Consider the following 16,970-nt stretch of genomic DNA (forward strand, 5'->3'; position numbering starts at 1 on the left):
TTAAGGGCTAATAGGTCTATCCATTATTGTTGTGATTGTTCTCGTTTTATACACAAAATTGTTAAAACCACAGCTGCCAGCTGGTTTTGGCCTTTATATGCATCGGGTTCCTCCCAAGAACCTAGGATGTTGTAATGCATCAATATAGTATATGTGCAGATCCAAGCAGTGTGGCCTTTTGTAATTGACAGACAGAAATTTTGCCAATCCTCAGAGTGCCTAAGTGCCACCCAAGGTTTTTTAGCAGGGCACCCAGTGTGCCAAAACCACTGAGACCACCATGGCCAGTTTATCCCATAATCTTTCAACTTTGATTTCCAGATCCTGATACTTGGCGATCTTCTCCAATTCTTTGTCTTCTATTGTACTATACCAAGGTAATCCCACACCCAATTATACATACTTTCTTCTTTATTATTATTATTTATACTACTGTTAGTCAAAATAGTATTTATTAAATTATTTTCATTCAGTATTTATTTATTAATTATTTATGAACATGTGAATGTTTTTAAAATGTTATCTAATTTTAGGTTCTATTTAATTGGGCCAAACTATGTTATAATAATAATTTTAATTAGCAATTTTATAATGTTTGTGTATCTATATTTTTCTTGACTGTACACCGCCTTGAGTCCTACGGGAGAAAGGCGGTATAGAAATATAATAAATAAATAAATAAATAAATTATTTTAAATTATTATTTTATAAATGTTTGGTGATTGATGAACAATCTGAAACTTCATAAAAGTGCTGATGACATGAAGAGTTTGTGGATCCAGATTTAGGCCATAGGTAAAGATCTCTCAAAGAAACAAGATATTACTACAGTATAAAAGGTTCCTTTCAATTTGACATACCCACTACAAATTATGTATCCCTTTACTGCTTGGCAGGCTGAATTATATTGTAATTTAGATGAAAGTATTGCTGTCTTATCCAATCTGACAGCTCAGCTTGAGGCAGAAAAATACTTTGCATGGTTAGACGGTTGTAAAAATAGAAAATACACTTTTGAGAATGACCCTAAGATTGTAAAAATTGAAAATGTTACCAAGTACCCACTAAAAATATACTACTGTGTAACATTTTTTTTTAAACTGCCTAGGAATTAAGTCACATAAATCAAAGTGATACAGACTTCTATCCAGTGGGTGGATGTGCAATTATTTGTCCCAAGGAGTTTAGATGGAAGCATAATTTTAAAAATAGGGTGGGGATTGTGGCATAGAAAGAAATGGTGAGAAGAGATTACCAAAGTTGGTAAAAAAAATAATCTAGATGACACTCTCTCTTTGGGAGTTTCCTAATTAATAAAACAGTTGTTTATTACCTTTTTCAGATGTATGAGATTATTAAAAACGTTCTTTTGAGAGCAGGAAGGTATAAACTGACTTTTAAAAGATGGCTTTCTAAAGGATCAAAGAAAGCATCAAAATAAGAAAAGCCCTACTATGATCAGCCTAGTATCAGTGAGCGGGGGGATGGGGATGGAATCTATCTAGACGAGTAGTCTGAATAATACAAAATAATACAATACAGCAGACAGAAACCTGATAGTAGAGCATATAATATTTGAGACATTTCAAAAACAATTCCTCCATATAACTGCCTTTGCAACTATTTTGATTACGCTCCATTTATTTTAATCTATAAATAAAATACTCACTGTTTTAGTTCTTCTTTAAAAAGTTCCAAATTGCTCTTTTTCTTTTCTTTTTCCCCCTTTTTCAAAGGCTGAAACAATTTGAAGAACTATTTAATTATGCACACGATTACTATTTTAAAAAATTCTATCAATATAAATATTTAAATGGATACTTTGAAAATCCATTCTAAAAAAAGGAAGGGATAAGAAAATGTACACATAAAAGTAATACTGTTAAAACTGTATTATTAAGCTTATACTTTGCTGCACCCGTTTATTACAAATATACAAATAATTTTATCAAGGCAATATCAAAAACCAACATTAAATCATCAAAAGTCCTTTCCTTCCACCACTCATGCACTATCTATCAATCTACATATAACTCTTATTTCTGTAACCTTTAACTGGACAAAACAGTATACCATTCACCAAACCATTTTGAACCAAGGTACATCAAATGGCCTAACTTACAGAATGCATCCAAAATCCAAGACCCATGATTCCCATGGAACTGAAATTTGGTGAATTTTATAAAACATTTTTTAACAAAAGCATTATCATAAAACAGTTTAGGACATAATACAAAATGTCCTAAAGGATTTCCTGTGCTGATATTGGACTCTGCTGTACAGTTCAACATAGACTATGTTCAAGGCAGATATATGTCTGCGTGTATCCCAGCTTTTCCAGTGAAGGCAGTACATTAGAAGTTCTGCCACTGTTGAAAACATAAGAGGAATGTGGTAAAGAAATGTCTTTGAAAGGATGACTGTGAAAGGAGGCACGGGTTGTCTAGTATACGACTAAAACTCTCAAGTCTCTAACCTTTAACTAGGCAAAACAGTGCACATCATAGGGCAAAAATACAATTTATGACATAATACAAAATGTCATAAAACATTTCCTGATGCTTGACTGTACTTCAACACTTCAACATGGTTACTTTCAAGGCAAACATATTTCTGAGTATTTCACTGAATTTAAAAAAAACTTTTCCAGTATATTAAAAGTTCTGTCATTGTTCAAAACTTTCAGGTCTGTAACCTTTAATTGGGTGAAACGATGCATCATACATAGGGCAACAATTTTTGAACCCAGGTACCTCAAGTGGGCTAACTTATAGAATACATCCAAAATCCAGAACCCACGACTCCCATGGAATTAAAATATATTGGTTATTTATTTAACCAGGACTGAAAATTAACTGAATAAAAGTATTGCAGCCCCTAAATTTTGTTTTGGCTAGCAGCCAGAACTATCCAGAACCAGAAATATCCCTTTATTTTTGATAAAAGGGCAAAATCAGCTGATTCCTACAGAAACCTTTTTTCCGGAAAATATAGTTTATCCTTATAACAACTAGAATGATTGTGTAGACTTTCTATATCTTACTAACAATATTTTTAAAAATTAAAGGCAACAGGTAATTAGATTTAATAGATTATGGACCATTTCATTGTTAATGTCAAGTCACTGGTTGGAATTTCATATAGAAACCCAGTTTGGTGTGATAGTTAAAAGTAGCAGGCTATAGAAACTGGGAGATCATGAATGCTAGTCCCACCTTGGGCATGAAGTCAGCTATGAGATCTTGGGCCAGTCACTTTCTCAACCCTAGAAATAATACAATGGTGAGTCACATTTTGCCAAGAAAACTGCAGGGAGTAATCCAGGCCATCGACAAAAGCCAACACAGATTCAAAGGCTGAGTTTGCTTTCTAAAATTTATCTGAAAAGCAATACGTAACTATATAAATAACCAATATACTTGAACATGGAAGTAACAAATATTTCTAAAAAATCTAAACTTACTGGTTTTTTGGTTTCTATCACTAGAAGGGATGGCGGTCTCTCATTAGATGATGACTGAGTCTGCTGACTTTTTTGATCTGCAAATCGTGATGAAGGTTTGTAGATTTTTCCTCGTTTTTCGTCTGTGTCATGTTCTGATGAAACATCGTAAAAATAATTAAACAGTAACAAGTTTCGAAAAAGCCAGTTTAAGTGGACATACAGGTTTGACCGTGTTCAAAGCTGCCCTTTAAAAAAACACCTCTGCTCATATTTTAGTCAAACTTTTAAAATTAATCTGCTTTATAGAAAGACTGCTGCCAGGAAAAATTGAGATGATGGGTTGAACTATTTAAAAATTATAAGGATGCATATAATGAAATTTACCATTATAAACATCTAGTTACTCATATAAGAACCATTAACATTAACAATATAACAGCATCTTAATAAATGCCCATTACGGTAAACTATCTGAAATACAAATCTGAAGGCAGCACAAATTAAGTAAAATTTAATATTTTATTCAAAATAATTCTTGGAACCTAATTTCTTTCCTGGATGATGTTGTAATAAGCCTTACCTTTAGAGGCATTAACAATACCTCCTCTGACAAATGTTTTCACTTTATTGCCATCACTTCCTTCAAATGCAGCAAGGAATTCTTCATATATTTCTGCAGCTGCCTTTTCATCCTCCTATAGTCACCGAAATGTTACACAAATTATCAGCATGAAGACATCAGCAACATCCAGCTTCCTACCCATAACCTATTCCAGATATCTGCAGGAACCTACTAGCCACACAAAGGTTTCAAATAATACAAGAAGTTGCACAGAAAAGAGCACTTTTATCAAATATGATATTTCTAAGGCTTCAATTAATTTTCAAATGATGCCCAATGTTCAAAGGAACATTTTTTCTTTGAATTTAAATAAAAAAGCCTTTGTGGCTTGTAAAAGAGTCTAATGAAAATAATGTGCCATAATGTGCCAAAATAATGGGCTTGAACTTGAGTTTAACATTTAAACAATATTCAATGTGCTTAATATAATCAATATGCTTATTTCTCCTAATCAAATATTTTATTTCAACGACCTACAAATATGAACATGGCATATATCATTTGCTAAATTTAAATCAAAATGAACTTGGTTCCCAGGAAGTTTGTTCCAATTCAAGGTTTTTCATAACGATTTCACCACTGAGAACAAATAATATAATACTGAATTAGAGCATGTAATCTTCCCATTCAAGCATATTGCAATCTGAAGATAAAACTTGAATTGGTCCACTTTAGTGTAAGTATATCACAAACCATTAAGTTAGCTAATAATGAATATATTGATACAGTACATATTTTATCTCCAACGAGTCAGATTCAATAATTTTGAGAATTTTAACTCAAGTTTTTTTTTAAAAAAAAAAACTTTAGATTCATTTTAACCAAAATCAGAAACAAGTATAGCAAGGAAAACAAGTATTGTTTTCCTTTCAACTCCCCCTTTTAAAGGGGGAGTTGAGAGTTGAGAGGGGGAGTTAACTGTCTCAAAAATTCAAAGGGCATTAACTTCAATGCACTTCCCAGAGCAATTTTGGAGGGCCAAAACAAAAAAATACCATGAGCCACCGTCTCACTCCACTGGGATTGGCCTGTCCCACTTGTGGCCAAAAAACAGCAGAGGTGGCATGCTGCAGGTCCCATCAACCCGGTTATCCAGCTAGTGAGGTCCAGGAGGAAGTTGCTCCTGCCCTCTGGAACAACTTGCCCCCTGATGTGAAGTTGGCCCCAACCCTTCTATCCTTTTGTAAAGGCTTAAAGACATGGCTCTGCCAATTGGCTTGGAGCCCCAGTGGGGTAACAGCACAGTGCAGATGGTTGATCAAATAACAGATTCTACCTCCTCCAACTTCACATCCACTCTCCCCATGTGTCCTTAGGTTTTAATGTCTGGTTTTAATTATTTATATTTTAATTGTATATGTACAGACATATTTTTATGACTGTAAGCCTCCCAGACTTATCCTATCGTAAGATATATATAAATAAATATATATAAATTATAAATAAATAAAATAAATTGTGCCTGTGGACAAGGTCAATTGAAACTGCAGCTCATGTCCTGCTATACTGTACCTTCTATAAGGACTCATGGACTCACTTTACAATATCTCACCTAATAAAATGTGCAGGAAATGCTGATCTCTTTTATGTACAACTGCTGTTATTTGTAACAGTACAAAGTACTTTCTATGAATGTAGCCAAATTTTGTTATACTGTACGCAAAATAAGGCAGACTGTAACTGCCCACTGTTTTATTTTGTCTGTTTTTAAATTTTATTTTTCTTCTTGTTGTTGTTAATGCTTTTATTTGTAATGCTGGTCTGTGCCCATAATAAAAATTCACTTGCCTCTCAACAAGAGAGAAAATGTGAAAGCAAAGAACAGAACATGTTCCCAAAGACAATCCATGCTCTTATTAAATCTTCCTTTTCCTTTCTTTGGGAGGAAGGGTTACATAATAAGTGCTTTACTGATAACAGTCTAGGAAGAAAAACAGTAAGTAATTTTTTCTATTGTTCTCTGCTATCCTGCCACACATATACTCAGCCAGATAAGATTTCTTTCTAACTGTCAACAAACTCCGAGATTACAAAACACATTGTAGTTTTTCATAACTTTCTCATAGGAAAATGAGGCTGTTGCTAAGCTGGCAAAAGGAGAAGACAGCTGGAAATTTAAAGAAAGTATTCTGAGAAGAAAGGGAAAGAAAGATGGAAGTGTTACAACTAGCAGACCAATATAGTTTCTGTCAAGGATACTATTTCAGGACCCAAGCAGTTTTGCCTAGGAATGCTTGGCAATGATATTCCAATGAAATCTCCACTGATTTAACTTTGCTTCATAGATTTATTGCTGTTTCTTAGCTGTTGATCAGTAAGAAAGGTGGAAGAGCTAATGTGCTCTAATAAAACATTGCTGCATTGATAAAAAAAAAATCCCAAGAGATGACTTGTCAAATTCCTTGTCATAATTACCTTCTTTTTCAATTCCTCCTGTTCCTTTTTGCTTAATGTTCTCTTGGCAGTGCTCATTTTGCCAATACTGAATGCCTTAAGTTTGCTTTCTAAGAGTGGCTGAAAGAGAGAAAAATATTAACAGGTTCATAACAATACAATTTTACCACCTGAAGCAAAATTCTTATGTTATTCGAACAGGATACATGTTGTCAATGTTATTACAAATATGAAAATCAGCTTTTTTTTGTAGTCTAGCATGAAAACAAAGTTATTTTTTATCACCACTATAAGTGCAAGTGGTGGCTGTCTGAGACAGTTGCTAAATGAGGACTACCGCTACACTTCCTTCCACAGAATGTCTTTGCGTGCCACTAAGCAAACCTGCCTTGCTTCAAAGATAAATGGAAATTCAAATTAATTTGCTTTTATCTTAATAATGTCTCTTTCTGGTTTACGTAAGATTCAACATTTCTTCAAAACAACTTAAATGCACAATCTATCACGGGCACATGCACATGCCCACAATGACCATGGGAATTAGATTTGGCAGACAGAAAGTAAGTGACCCAAGTCAACCAATGAGCTTCTATGACTGAATATGGACTAAAACCTGGCATTTCCAGTCCTGGTCTAACAGATTAATACCTTACCCACGTCATCTCATGTGTTCAAACATAAAAGATAGCTACAGTTAGTGGTTTGTTTACATAATTAGCTGACCTGGTTTGGCTATATAATTTAGAAGAAACTTTGAATTCAGCATAGATAAGGTTCATAGAAGGCCCAAGTGTGCCTTTTTTGACTTGAGGCGGATATAACAATAGCAAATCATTATTCTAGGACAGTTCCCTTACCATCATGTACACTTAAAGTAGTCTTTCATTTAGACTATACTGTATTCCATACAAAGCTGTCTGTGAAAATGGTATGCAAGACTGAGTTACTGCAAATCAGGAAAAATTAATTCCTCTAGGTAACCTGACCCAAACTATATAGGGTTTTAAAAGTTAGTGTCATTTTCAGGGCAAGCTGAAGGTCTTCACCAAATGTGAAGTGGCACACTTTTAAAAAAAAATTATTTCTCTTGTGTATCTTGGAGTGACATGAAATTGAAAATGTCTAAATGTGTATATCCAGCCAGATTATGTAGGTGTTTCCTTCAACAAGAAAACCACTCTTTTCACACTATTTCTTAGTACTGTGTTTCCCCAAAAATAAGACCCTGTCTTATATTTTTTTGAATCCTGAAATAAGTGCTTGGCCTTATTGCCATGAGCTCAAAAGCCCGATTGGGCTTATTATCAGAGGATGTTTTATTTTGGGGGAAAGACGGTATATTTGAGTATTTTACTTAGTTGACCATTGATTGTAATAATTTTTTTTCTTTAAATTTTTATGATTTGTTTTAGATAATCACTTTTATTGGTTGCTTTATATTTTTACATTTTATGAACTATCATAATGTGGTGCAACAATTTTACTTGAACCTTTTAATGATTGAGTGATTGACTGATGCTTTTTATGCATAGTATGCATAGTACGATTGAAATAATAAATGTATAGGTTTTAATTAAAAAAACTATTGTAATCAAAGTTCCATTATTATTAAACAGAAGAGGTATAGAACTATATTTCTACATAAACTGATTAGTGTAACTGCTTCTAAAATAAAACCACACAAAAAAAGTTAATAGCTTATATGTATATGTCACTGTAAATCCACTGCAGAAGCAGAATTTCCACTTAGACTATAAACTTACCGGAGGCTCTGGAGATCCAGGGGATCGTGCTGACTCTGAAATTCTGGCCTAAAAATGGCAGAAATATGACAATCACCATCAGGAAGCATTTACTATTTTTATATCGGCATAAAGTCTTCATTTTAACCGACCACCAATATTAATCAAAATTTACAAGGTTTTACATTGTTGTTGTTATTATTTATATTAGTATATAATTATTATCCAATTATAATTATTTTAAAATTTGAACTCACATTTCTACAATTCTCCAATTGATATAAAGCTTGTACTGTACCATTAAATAAAGGATTTTAGTCTTCTAAGAATATGAAGCAGCAGCTCAAGGATTATTAATTTGTTATCAGCATTTGGAATTATGAACTGCTTAAGTACTGGGGTTTTTTCCGAAAAGGATGATCCTAATAACTGTCCTATGAACTGAAAGTCTTATATTTGCTCAGAATATAATAGAAATCACTTTTGAAAGCAGGTATGAATGGGCAAGATGCAAAGAAAAAAATCTGAAAGGAATGCTTCACTTAATTCAATTCATAATACTATATTCATGGTAAAATTTGAATAACTTAGCTTTTCCTTCAAATTTTAAAGATAATTTTCTAAATAATTGGAAGTTCAGTCAGAGAACTCAGCTTAATATTGTGTGAATTGTAGGATTAAAATACATTTTTCTTTTATATATATTTTACTGGAATTTTTCACAATAGTAAAATATAAAAAATGAGCAGGATTTAAAAAGATAAAAAAGGATTTTTTTTAAAGAGAAAAACCATACAATCATGTCTTCTGCTACTCTTTCTATCATCTTAAACTCTTCATCCCAAAAACATCAATTAATATTTTCTTCTTTGAACAAAAAGTCCATATAAAGTTTCCTGCCTTTTGAAGTCTTTGCAATTTTTGTCTCTGACCAAAAATGGTTTGCCATTTCTGCAAGTTCAGTTGATTTTATAATCCAATCTTCCACTGTAGGCATTATTGCTTTTCCAACTTTCGATATATAATAATCTTGCTGCAGTTACTATAAGCCTATCTGACAGAACACATTAAGTTGCATTACAGTTTGTCTTAAAATTGTTGGCCAAATCCAGATGACAGTTCAGACTACAGTTATAGAATCTCAGAGTTGGAAGGGTTCAGAGGCCACTGAGTTCAACTCTCTGTTATTGCAGGGATGCAACTTAAAGCATCCTAATAAGTGGCTGTCTAGTCTTAATAAAGGAAGCTAACTATCACTAATAACTTTTACTGTCAAAATATTCCTAGGAATGTTTTTCTAACATCCAATTGGAATCTGCTTTCCTATAATCCATTTTTTTTGTCCTGCACTTTGAGCAAAAGAGAGTTCTTTTTCATTTATTCATTCACATAAAGAATTGTGGATTCCCAATGACTCTGGGTGTTTTACCTTATAAAAACTGAAACAATGCATTAAAAGAACAAATGATAAGTACCAGAAATATAAAAAATTCTAAATAAATATCTTATTTTTGTAATTCTGCTACTTCTTAAATCTGATAGCCATCATCCAAAACTTGGCAGCAACCTTGCCATCTCCGTTAGTCACGAGGAGTTAATATTTAAAATAAAATCATCTTCATATAGGCAGTTCTTCAGGTCTGAAAAAGATATGCTATTGTGCAGTTCATCTATGGACACAGAGATGGCGCTGCAGTCCCAGACTAGAAGCAGAGTCTAACACAATGGGGGCACTGGAAGTCCATTGTTATAACATTATAACATATATAACATTATAATAACTATTCTGTGATGCCACTCAAACTACTAGTTTTTGGTAGTGCCTGTCTTCAAAACCAGTGGAGACTTCATAGCACAAAGCTTGCCAGTGGAGTCTGTCAGTAATTGTCACATCTGGTTCCTTTCGCTAGATGTCATAACGGCATTTTAGCACTTGTGTGAGCAATCTCAAGGTCTCTTTCCAGTTCCAGTACATTACAGAACAACTGGTGATGCACATTGTGGGCATCCATTCTGATTATATGTCCCAGCTATTTCATCTGGGCTCTGATAATCAGGGACCCAATGCTTTTGAGTTTTTCATGCAATCTAAGACATCTAGGTTGAAGTGACAACCTTGCCAAGGATGGAGAGGAGAGCACGTATGAGAAATTTCTCTAGTTCTTTAATACATCTTCGGTTTAGAATCATATCCAAGTAAGTAGAAATGGATAACCACAGCTCTGTAAATGTTCAGCTTTGTGGAGATATGGACTTTGTATTGACTGAGCACTCCAGTCTTCAGCCACCCAGATCAACAGTGTCTTGTTGATCCTGGAATCAATTTCTTTGTCTAAAGATCACTCAAGATTATGCTTCCCAAGTATTTGAAGCTATTTACATTTGTCAGCAATGATTTTTGGTTCTCCAGGGTTAGTATTTGGCATAGGCTGGTAAAGTACTTTAGTCCAAGGAACCCCAACCTGGGCTGTGCAAGTGGTGGGTCAGTACACTTGCACATGCAGTTTCATTTACACAAGCAGTGCAAATGGAGGTATGCCCGCCTTTCATGCAAATGGAACTGCATGCGTGCCCACCACTTATGTGGCCCAGAACCATCCCCTTCTCCCCACCACCACCACCACCGTTGAACTGCAAAGCTGGAAACGTTAGGGACCGCTGCTTTAATCTTCAGGCTGATAGGCTAAAGAACAAGGCAGCATCTGAGATTTCTTCAGTATCAACTGTAGATCACTGTCTTTGTGCTGCAGGGGGGTACAGTAATCAGGAAAGGTTTATTGAATGAAAGTATTCAAGAGCAAAAATCAAAGAGAAAGCCATCCAATCGGCACCAGATGGACACTGGATGGAAGTTTCAGATCCTAGGTAGCATGTGACAAATGCAAGCAAATTACAGATCGAACAAGACTTGCTTCATCCACTGCAAATAACAAATGCATCACCACTGTAAAGGATCTGTCCTGTCTTTTCTTGGTACAATAATTGAATCAACTTCACAAATTTCCTTGGGCCTCTCAGGATAACATCTCAGGATGAACCAGAGAGTCACACCGGTTCCTTTCCAAATCAGTGACAAGTCTGTTCAGGAGAATATTTCAGCAAAAATATTTCCTGCAATGGACAGTAGTAAGATACCCCTGAAGTTTCCCCAGTCTAATCCGATTCCCTTATTTTTACAGAGAGCCATAAAGAGGGTATCACAGAAGTCATCAGGCACAATGTCTTACTGTTAAAATGCCCATAAGGCATTTGGGTCTAGTGCTTTGTAGACCTCAGCAGGAATGCCATTGGCCCTGTTGCTTTGTACTTATTTATATCCTACCTTTGTTATTTTAACAAATAAGGTAGAGGACATATCCAAAATATGTTCGTCCTATTTTCCTTACAACAACAATCCTGTGAGATGGGTTGGGCTGAGAGGCAGTGACTGGAACAAAGTCACTCAGCTGGCTTCCATGGCTAAGGCAGGACTAGAACTCACAATCTCCAGCTTTCTAACCACTAGACCAAACTTGCTCAATTTGATTTAATCTGTGAGATAGCTTTTTTGAACTCATCAGTAGAGAGAAGCAGGCCTAGGGCATTCACAATCATCAGTTGAGGAATCTGCATTAAGACTTCAGAATCAGCTGTGGATATTTTATCAGGTAGGCTGGAAAAAACTTCACTTCAGTCCATCCTGGTCTTTGATCTGCCTTGACCCATCTGATGACAGCAGGGGGAGCATATTGTTTTACAAGGAACATAAAAACTGCCTTTAGGGTGCTGAAGAACTTTCAGGTGGCATGTATATCTGCATAGGGATCCACCTACTCAACTTTTCTTCCCATCACTCACCTTGCATTTCTCACTGTTCTGTGCTTCAGACTGCAGATGTTTAAAATTGTCTAGGTTTCAGACAGATAATGGATCATTCTGCCAGTCTGCATTTACCTTGTTCTGCTTGATATTGTTTTATATATAGGGCAGATTAGATCCTAGTGAGCACTACATAAACATTACAAACTAGAACAGGGTCCATCAACTATTTTTTACTATTCAAAAAACAAAATCTTTGTGCAACCCCCCACAAACAAATCTATGTTTCAGCTTGGATGGAGAGACATTCAATTTAACTTTAGTAAAAGGAATCCAGTATTTATAAAGGATAAGTTTATTTACATTAGATACCTTGTAAAGGCTGTAACACTGGCTGAAAAGAAACATTCCATATTCCAAAGATTAGTGATAAAAGGAGACTTCTAGCCCTTTTAAAATAAGTCATCTGGCAACAGGCCAGCATGGAAACTTTTTGAACTGTTAAAATAACCCAATTGTTTGTTAACCTCTCATTCATGACTTCCAATAGTAATTCACTTCCACTTTCAAAACATAAATGTTAAACCATAATATTGACTGCAGATAGCCAGGCTTTACTTTCAAAAAAGCACTGTCCAGTCTTAAGAAGGAGACATCAATGTGGGGAAAGTCATGATGAATGGCTAAACAGTGCTCCCAAATAGATAAAGCTTTTAATCTACTGAACTGCATGGTTGTGGACAGTCCACCTCACCTTTTTTTTCCTTAGAAAGTTAGATCGTAGATTTTGAAATTCTGCTTAATAAATTATCACTAATAATTATGTTATATTGCAATCTCTTACTACTTATGCTATGCTCTTTAACAGCTTTCCCCCAAATGATGTTGTTTAGTACTGCTTTTCAAAATTCCAAGTCAATATGGCCTTTGGAATAAAAGATGAGAAGGATGATACATTGCTGTGCAAACACATTATTCGCTACAATAGTAGGGAAAGCTGCTATAGTTTATATTGTTCTCTCAAATTATTAGGTAAGCAGAAAAATCGTAAAATACGCAGCCAAGACAATTGAAAAAATTAAAGGAAGGCAATATTGTTTTATTAATTCATGCTTCAAAAGATTGCAACACATGTATTACATTTTGATACATTTCCATGGAATTCAATGTTACTGATACTTAATTTTGGAGGGTTGAGTTGAGTTTAAGAGTTGAATTCAGACTCAGTTACACATGAATACAATATAATACAAACTATTCTCCATGAAGCAGGCTTAATAATAGCACAGCTTTGCTGTTTCATTTAGTATATTTATTTCAGTTAGTAGTATCAATTGCATTCAAAGATCACTAGCACAGATACATTTTAATAAAAACAACACTGGGGAGCTCAATTTGAACTGAATATCATATGACAGGTTGGATGCTATAAAGAACTAGTGAGAGACCAGGGTGGATAAAAATCAATGATTTTTTTTAAAAAATCAAAAAAATCGGATTTTTTTTATTTAAATCGGATTTTTTTTATTTTTATCGAATTTATTTTAATAAAAAATTTTTGGGGTAAAAATCTATCGTAAGATAGTTTTCTATTTAAGATACATAAATAATTTAGTTTATTCAGCATGAAATGGAGTTTAGTTATGTAGCATGAGGCTGTATATTCTGCAACACTGGGACTATCGATGAGTCAACAGTGGGTCGAAGGAGTAGCAGAGATGACAGTTGCTCTTTAAAAATTATGATTTAAATCGAGTTGATTTAAATCAAGCCTTTTTACTAGTGATTTAAATCATGATTTAAATTGTGATTTAAATCAACTCAATTTAAATCAAATCCACCCTGTGAGAGACTAAGCTTTCCAAGCTGAAGGGAGCAAGCAAGTGGGTAACTCTCAAAAAGGAAAACATTCTACTTAAGTAGATTCCAAGTTTTTAAAAGTTTGCTTTTGTAAAAGAATAACAGAGTTGGGAGAGACCTTAGAGGTGTTCTAGTCGAACCCCCTGCTCAAGCAGGAGACCCTATATCATTCCAGACAAATGGGGGGGCCAATCTCTTCTTAAAAGCCTCCAGTGATGGAGCACCCACAACTTCTGAAGTCAAGCCTGGTTAGTTGTTTTCACTGTTAATGAAATTTCTTCTTAGTTCTAGGTTGGTTTTCTCCTTGATTAGTTTCCACCGTTTCTTCAAGAAACTTTCTTGTCTTGCCTTCTGGTGCTTTGGAAAATAGGTTGACCCCCCTCTTCTTTGTGGCAGCCCCTCAAATATTGGAATACTGCTATCATGTCACCCCAGTCCTGCTTTTCATTAGGATAGGCATACCCAATTCCCCCAAACTTTTTTCATGTTTTAGCCTGCAGCCCCCTAATCATCTTTACCACCCATTAAGATCAGATGGTCCCACTAGCTCACGGATGTAGATAGAGCAGTGGCCAAGAGCAGAGCCTTCTAAAGGGCAGCACCCCAATCACAGAACTTTCTCCCAAGGAAAATATGGACAGTCCATCGCTTAATCCTTTAGAGGCAACTCCAAACACACTGTTCAGCCAGCCATATGTAAAATAACAACACATTTCATGGTCAAACAGCACTAATTAAATTACTACTGCTATTTTTTTCTTTCTTAAAATACACACTTTTAATATTGTTTCAAACACTGCTGGAGATGCTTTATGATCGCTGCATTTGAGAGCTGCAAATCGCTGCATTTGAGAGCTTGTAAACCACCCGAAACGTTTAATTTCGAATTAGACGTTAGATCTGATAAATTAGGCAGAAGAAACAAATGTTCAAATGCGTCTAAATCCCACAGATCTACTGCCTCCTAGGCGCATACCGCAGAGAAAATAAGGCATGTTCCATTTCTAGCCAGCATAGCCACAGGATGATGGGAACTGTGGTCCATGACACCCAGAGGACGTTAGTTTGGGCAAGACTGGATTAAATTGTAAAAGAGCCGATGAGAGGAAGTAGAAGCGAGAAACACTTTCCAGATCTCCGACAAAATAATTAAGGACGAGGAGGAGGGGGGTGACTCGGCCTTCTAATTTCAACTCACGCAATTCCTCTTATCTTCCCATTCAATCCAACGAGTTCTACAATCGGCTGGATTTTAGGGAAGGGAGGCGGCAAGAATAGGCCATGAAGCCGATCTGCGAGTTTGCTCTCTCGCCTGCCTGCGCACCACCTCCCCGACGCGGCACGCGGCTCCAAGCCATCTCCCCACAAGTCCTTTGCAGATAAATATATTTCCGTTCGGGACTCCCGCTTTCCTCGGAATCGCAACGCGACTAACTCGATCCCCCCCCTCCCTTCCCCCAAACGGCCTCACCTTCCCACTGGCCTTCTGCGAACCGCCTGGCGTCTTGTCCGCCATCTTGCTTCTCTCCCCCGCTCAAACCCGTAGCGGAGGAGAATCGAGCACCGATTCCACCGATCGAATAGAGGACTCCAATGGGAAAGAGGGGGAAGAAGGCATGATGAATCGATAGCCTGGCGGGAAGATGTGACCGATTGGAAAGCCTGTGCGACAAAACTGAACTCCTCCTCTCTCCTCTTCCTGCGGGCCGGAAGGCGGGGAGTGCGTCAGAGCGTCCTTTCTGCGCCGAAGCGGTGGCTTCGCAGCGGCGTCGTGGCTTTCTGAGAGCGTTGGTTTGTCACCAAGTTTTGATTCAGCGGCAGGCTCTCTAGAAAATGAAGAGAAACGCAAAATCAACTTGCTTTTCAGAGAAACTGAAAAATTATGCGTTAGAAAAAAGACAATTTCCTTTTTTTTTCTTGTAATCCTCTCTCCAAATTTCAGTATCTTTGCATGCCAACTCTAATCTTGTATATTAGATTTTAGGTTCCATAATCCCCAACCACCTAGAGGGCTCAATATTGGGAAAGGGTGTTGCACACATCACTGAATAGTATCAAGAATTGTCAAACGACTGCATGTAATCATTTTCACAGGACAATCTTTTCCTTACTGGTAATTTTAAGGGGATATATTTTCACTCATTGGGACTGCAGTTTGGAAGAAAGTAGCATTATAGAAGATATATATACAACATACATACATACATATATATATATATATATATATATATATATATATATATACACACACACACACAACATTACAATGTGTGTGTACAACTACAACTACTACACTGCAAAAACATGGACTACAAATCTTGATCAGGGCAAAGCAATAGATGCAGTTTACATAGCCTTCTGTAAAGCCTTTGATTCAGTGGTACATGACAAACTACTTTTAAAACTAAAATCCTATGGCATCTCCAGACCCCTCCATAATTGGATAACTGTTTCTGTCAACAGACAACAAGTGGTCAAAATAGGGAGTGCCCTATCAAATCCTGCACCTGTTAATAGCGGTGTCCCCCAAGGCAGCGAGCAACACTCTAGGACCAACACTCTTCATACGATACATAAATGACCTTTGTGATCATATTATAAGTAACTGTGTTCTCTTCGCCAATGATGTTAAACTATTTAACACTACCAACAATGCTGCTACTCTTCAAGAAGACCATGACTTTGTGTCCGAATGGTCAAAAAATTGGCAACTCCAAATCTCAACCAACAAATGCTCTGTCTTACACATTGGCAAAAAGAATCAGAACACTAAATACAAGCTGAGTGGATATGACCTTGTAGATGACCCTGACTCTGTCAAGGACCTTGGAGTATTCATATCAAATGATCTAAGTTCCAAAGCCCACTGTAACAACATCGCCAAAAAGGCATTAAGGGTTGTAAACCTAATCATGCGTAGCTTCTTCTCCGGTAATATTACGCTACTAACCAGAGCATACAAAACATTTGCTAGACCAATTCTCGAATACAGCTCATCTGTCTGGAACCTGCACTGCATATTGGACATTAATACAATTGAGTGTGTCCAGAAATACTTCACAAGAAGAGTCCTCCACTCCTCTGCTCGTAACAAAATACCCTATGCCAC

At 36.0% G+C, this 16,970-nt stretch overlaps 1 protein-coding gene across 1 annotated transcript in view; it reads right to left on the bottom strand.

The window, feature by feature from the left end:
- The window catches only part of U2SURP (U2 snRNP associated SURP domain containing), a 39,491-nt gene extending 23,980 nt beyond the window's left edge, over positions 1-15,511 (bottom strand). The window contains exons 1-6 of the mRNA XM_070945078.1: positions 15,333-15,511; positions 8,225-8,272; positions 6,483-6,581; positions 4,026-4,140; positions 3,464-3,597; positions 1,670-1,737 (exon numbers count right to left, since the gene is read on the bottom strand). Coding sequence (XP_070801179.1) covers positions 1,670-1,737; positions 3,464-3,597; positions 4,026-4,140; positions 6,483-6,581; positions 8,225-8,272; positions 15,333-15,377 — 509 coding nt within the window. The 5' untranslated portion in view covers positions 15,378-15,511. The remainder of the gene's footprint in view (positions 1-1,669; positions 1,738-3,463; positions 3,598-4,025; positions 4,141-6,482; positions 6,582-8,224; positions 8,273-15,332) is intronic.
- Between the last annotated feature and the right edge of the window lie 1,459 nt (positions 15,512-16,970).

The sequence above is a fragment of the Pituophis catenifer genome, unplaced genomic scaffold (genome assembly GCF_029215685.1).
Source record: "Pituophis catenifer annectens isolate HBS135680 unplaced genomic scaffold, rPitCat1.0.hap2 SCAF_6, whole genome shotgun sequence".
Classification (NCBI taxonomy): domain Eukaryota; kingdom Metazoa; phylum Chordata; class Lepidosauria; order Squamata; family Colubridae; genus Pituophis; species Pituophis catenifer.